The 5,748-nt window shown below is 57.7% G+C and overlaps 1 protein-coding gene across 1 annotated transcript; it reads right to left on the reverse strand.

The window, feature by feature from the left end:
• Positions 1-115: 115 nt before the first annotated feature.
• LOC104534970 (class II histocompatibility antigen, M alpha chain) lies at positions 116-5,741 on the reverse strand (the record flags this gene model as incomplete). The annotated part of the gene is made up of 4 exons (XM_010188416.1): positions 116-687; positions 2,927-3,052; positions 3,138-3,419; positions 5,480-5,741. Coding segments are annotated over 4 exons (1,242 nt in total), but the record flags the coding sequence as incomplete, so codon positions are not given.
• Positions 5,742-5,748: the final 7 nt, after the last annotated feature.

The raw sequence follows: 5,748 nt of genomic DNA on the forward strand, positions 1-5,748 counted from the left end.
TATTTCTGACCGGGCACCCCCAGGCTGGGTCCATGGGGGGGTCCCAGCACCCCATGCCTGCTGTGGGGTGGGGGTCGTGGCAGTTGGGGGGGGATGCTGGGAGCTCAGGGTTTGGTCACAGCGTGGGCACTCGTGGCCATGGGGGGACCAGAACCAGGATCGAGATCAGGATCAAGGCCAGGATCAGGACTGAGTCCAGGATCAGGATTAGGACTGGGACCCGATCTGGGATCAGGATCAGGATGTGAACCAGGACCAGGACAAGAACCAGAACCAGGATCAGGATCAGGATTAGGATTAAGACTGGGACCAAATGTAGGACCAGATCCAAGATGAGGACTAAATTCAGGATTGGGATCAGATCTGGAACCAGATCTGAGACCAGAATCAGGACCAGGATCAGGATTAGGACCAGGATCAGGACTGATATCAGGACCAGGACTGGGACTGGGACCAGATCTTGGACTAACACCAGAATCAGAATCAGGATCAGAACCTGGACCAGGACCAAGATAAGGATTGGGGCCAGGACCAGCATCAGGGCTGGAATCAGATCCAGGACCATGACTAGGACATGAATCAGGACCAGGACAAGAACCAGGACCAGGACCAGAATCAGGACTGGGACCAGATCTGGGATCAGGGCCAGGACCAGGATCAGGACCAGGATCAGGACTGAGACCAGATCTGAGACCAGGACCAGAACCAGGATTAGGACCAGATCCAGGACCAGAATGAGAACCAGGATCAAGGCTGGGACCAAGATCAGGACTGGGACAAGATTTGGGACTGAGACCAGGACCAGAACCAGATCTGGGATTGGGATCAGGATCAGGACTTAGACCAGGACCAAGAGCAGGACTGGGACCAGATCTGAGCCCAGGACCAGGACATGAACCAGGACCATGATCAGGATCAGGATTAGGACTGGGACCAGATGTGGGACCAGATTCAACATCAGGACCAGGACCAAGACCTGATCCAGGACCAGCTCCAGGACCAGGACCTGACAGACGTAAGACACCAAATTAGGGACACCCCTAATTTGTGTGGGTGCTGTGTCCCCCACTTGTCCTCCAGTGTGTCCCCACACGTGTCCCTCACCCTGGTGACAGCAGCCAAAGGTGTCAGCAACCAAAGCCACCACTCCCAGGGTCATTGTCACCACCACCACTAACCCCAGGGACCTGTGGGGACAGAGCTGGGACACTGGGAACGTCTGGGTTCCACATCCCCGTCACCCCAACTCACCCCACTGAGGCATCCCCAACCCTGGTGGTGGCCATCAGGGTCCCCCATGGCCACCGTGTCCCCATTGGTGACGGCCACCAAGGGGGTGACAGGTGAGGAGGTTGGCATTGGGGGCGTTGGGGATGGGGACGATGTGGATGCAGGGAGGGGACAGTCAGTGCTGGGGACGGTCCCCTCCTCACGTCACAATGTCCTTGTGTGGATCCCCATGCAATGTCCCTGTGCAATGTCCCTGTGCAATGTCCCCATGAAACATCCCCTCCCCATGTAATGTCCCCGTAAAATGTCCCTGTGCAATGTCCCCATACGATGTCCTCGTGCAACGTTCCTGTGTAACATCCCCACACAATGTCCCCATTCCACATCCCCATCCAACATCCCCATCCAATGTCCCTATGAAACATCACCAAGGAACGTCCTCTCCCCATGCAATGTCCCTGTGCAGCGTCCCCATGCAATGTCCCCAACGTCCCCAAGAAACGTTCCCTCCCTGTGCAACCTCCCTGTGCAACCTCCCTGTGCAACGTCCCATCCAATGCCCCATGCAGTGTCCCCATGCAATGTCCCATACGATGTCCCCGTGCAACACCCGTGCACGCAGGCGCTGTCACCACCGAGGCAAGCGGCCACCCAACGGGTGATGATGGGTGCTGCTTTTGTCCCCCGCCACCTCCCTCCTCCTCCTCAGGGCTTGTCCCCAGGGCCCTGCGTCACTGGTGCTGGGTGAAGACGAGTGGACCCTGCCCTGGTGCTGGGATGGGCACTGTGGGGAGTCCCGCTGCAGTGGGGAAACTGAGGCACGGCTCTGCAGAACAGCTTTTTGGGGGGATGTGATGCAGCTGAACCCCAATATCAGACAGTGGGAAAGCCACTGCAATGGCCACATCTCAGTTTTTAGCAGTGGGGAAACTGAGGCATGGCTCTCGGAATGGGTCTTTGAGGGTGCAATGGAGCCCAACCCCAATATCAGACACTGGAGAAGTCACCACCGTGTCTTCCCCAGGACTGCCCCTGCCTTCCTACCCTTTGGCAGTGGGGAAACTGAGGCACGGCTCTGGGGACAGCTCTTTGTGAGGTGCACTCTGGCTGAACCCCAATATCAGACAGTGGAGAAGCCACTGCAATGGCCACATCTCAGCTTTTAGCAGTGAGGAAACTGAGGCACGGCTCTGGGGAAGGCTCTTGGTGAGGTGCAATCCAGCTCAACCCCAATATGAGACCTTGAAGAAGCCACCATTGCAGTCACCTCTCAGCCTTTGGCAGTGGGGAAACTGAGGCATGGCTCCAGGGACAGCTCTCTGGGGGGATGTGATGCAGCTGAACCCCAATACCAGCCAGTGGAAAAGCCACTTCCCTCCTTCCCGCCCTTTCCCAGTGGGGAAATTGAGGCACGGCTCTGCAGTTCAGGTGGTTTTTTTTGGGGGAGGTGAGATCCAGCCCAACCCCAATATCAGACAGAGGAGGTGCCACCGCAATGGCCACGTCCCAGCCTTTGGCAGTGGGGAAACTGAGGCACGGCCGAGAGGGAGCCACCACCACCATCTCCACTCCTGCACCGAGCGACACCATCCTCTGCATCGTCCCGTGCTCAACCTTGGGGACACGAGAGCAGGATTTGGTGACAGCCCCCAGTCACCCCCACCCCCCCATCACTGGAGGGGGTCCCCAAACCTACCGTGACCCCTCCGCCGCGCCACCACCATCATGGTGACACCCAGCAGCCCCAGGAGGATGCCCAGGACCATGGCGGCGCCGCATAGCGCTGTCTCCAGCTCCTCTGAGAGGACCGGGTTTTGGGGCACTATTGGGGGGAAGTGAACACCACGATGAGGGTCACCACCACCCCCAGTGTCCCCCTGGTGTCCCCCAGCATCCCCCGCACTCACCCCAGTAGGCGACGACGGAGGAGTTGTCCCCTTCGTGGGTGATGACGCAGGCGTAGACGTCCCCGGCGGCCGGCGTCACCTGCAGGTAGGAGAAGCGGACGAAGGCCAGGTCGGGGGTGGGGGTGTAGTGGGTGTGGGTGACGCCGCGGGTGACGGGGACCCCGTCCAGCTGCCAGCTGATGTCCACCGCCGGCGGGAAGACGTTCTCCACAACACACACCAGGGTGGTGGCCTCACCCAGCACCGCCGGCTGCATGGGGAAGACGTCGGCCAAGGGGACACCTGCAGTGGGTGAGAGGGGATGGGGTGGGTGGGAGCCACCAAAGGATCCGTCAAATTTGGGGTGGCTGGGACCTTTGGAGGTCACCTCCTCCAGGAGCAGGGACATCCCAGTATGGACCCTCCCAACCCAACCATTGACCTAACTCCATCCATCAGCTCCAGCCAACAGAGGGGGACGTTGTAGAGGCCTCATCAATGCGGTGATGGTGTCGGTCCCAGTATGGATCAGTGAGGGACACCACTCATCACTGGTCTCCATCCAGGCATGAAACCATTGACCATGACCCTATAGATGCCACCATCCAACCCAACCATTGACCTAATGGTCCATTCATCAACCCAACCATTGACCTAAGTCCATCCATCAACTCCATCCATCAGTTCCATCCCATTGAGAGATGAGGATGTTGTGGAGGTCCATGTCAAAGGGACGATGGTGCTGGTCCCAGTATGGACCCCTCCAACCCAACTATTAACCTAACGGTCCATCCGTCAATGCAACCATTGACCTAATGCTTCATCCATCAATTCCATTCAATTGAGAAAGGAGGACGTTGTGGAGGCCCCATCAATGGGACGATGGTGTTGGTCCCAGTATGGACCAATCCAACCCAACATTGACCTAAGGCCCCATCCATCAACCCCATCCCACTGAGAGGACGTTGTGGAGCACCCATCAACGGGATGATGATGTTGGTCCCAGCAGAGACCAGTCCAACCCAACCATTGACCTAACTCCATCCATCAACTCCATCCCATTGAGAGATGAGGACGTTGTGGAGGCCTCATCAATAGGACGATGGTGTCGGTCCCAGTAGGGATCCCTAATGGACACCATTCACCGCCATTCTCCATCTGGCAATGGAGACATTGATCATGAACCTATGGATGCCACCATCCAACCCAACCACTGAACTAACTCCATCCATCAACCCAACCATCAACTCCATCCAAGTGAGAGAGGAGGACGTTGCGGAGGCCACATCAACGTGATGATGATGCTGGTCCTAGTATGGACCAATCTAACCCAGCCATTGAACTAACTCCATCCATCAACCCAACCATTGACCAAACTCCATCCATCAGCTCCATCCCACTGAGAGGAGGACACTGTGGAGGCCCCATCAACAGGATGATGGAGTTGGTCACAGTATGGACCAGTGAGGGACACCACTCATCACTGGTCTCCATCTGGGTATGGAGCCATTGACCACAACCCTCTGGATGCCACCATCCAACCCAACCTTTGAACTAACACTCCATCCATCAGCTCCATCCCACTGAGAGGAGGACACTGTGGAGGCCCCATCAACAGGATGATGGAGTTGGTCACAGTATGGACCAGTGAGGGACACCACTCATCACTGGTCTCCAGCTGGCCATGAAACCATTGACCATACCCCTCTGGATGCCATCATCCAACCCAACCATTGACCTAACTCCATCAACTCCATCCATCAGCTCCATCTCATCGAGAGATGAGGACGTTGTGGAGGCCACATCAACGGGACAATGGTGCTGGTCCCAGCATGGACCACTCCAACCCAACTATTGACCTAATGCTCCATCCATCAACCCAACCATTGACCTAATGCTTCAACCATCAATTCCATTCAATTGAGAAAGGAGGACGCTGTGAAGGCACCATCAGTGGGACAATGGAGTTGGTCCCAGCATGGACCAGCAAGGGACACCACTCGTCACTGGTCTCCATCTGGGCATGGAGCCATTGACCACAACCCTCTGGATGCCACCATCCAACCCAACCATTGAACTAACTCCATCCATCAACCCAACCATCAACTCCATCCCACTGAGAGGAGGACGATGTGGAGGCCACGTCAATGGGACAATGGTGCTGGTCCCAGCACGGACCACTCCAACCCAACCACTGACCTAATGGTCCATCCATCAACCCAACCATTGACCTAACTCCATCCATCATCTCCATCCATCAACTCCATCCAACAGAGGAGGACGCTGTGGAGGCCCTGTCAATGGGACCATGGTGGCATGTGGTGGCCAAGGATGATGGCCATGACACCCATCCCGTCACCTACCCTTGGCCTCGGGCAGCAGCCCGGTGGCCATGGCGCTGATGCCGCGGCGCAGGTCCTGGCAGAGGGTGGCGTCGCGGAGGAGCTGCGCGGGGGGCTCCAGCGCCGAGGGCCACGGGGGGAGGTCAGGCAGGCGGGGAGTCCAGCGTGAGCGGGGGAAGTCGAACCAGAAGAGTTGGTCCCCGTCGAAGGCCAGCGCCAGCCCCAGCGAGGGCATGGCCGGCTGGCAGAACAGGACCTCGCTCAGCGTGTGCACCGGCTCTGCGGGCAGG

The sequence above is a fragment of the Mesitornis unicolor genome, unplaced genomic scaffold (genome assembly GCF_000695765.1).
Source record: "Mesitornis unicolor isolate BGI_N332 unplaced genomic scaffold, ASM69576v1 scaffold29917, whole genome shotgun sequence".
NCBI classification, from domain to species: Eukaryota; Metazoa; Chordata; class Aves; order Mesitornithiformes; family Mesitornithidae; genus Mesitornis; species Mesitornis unicolor.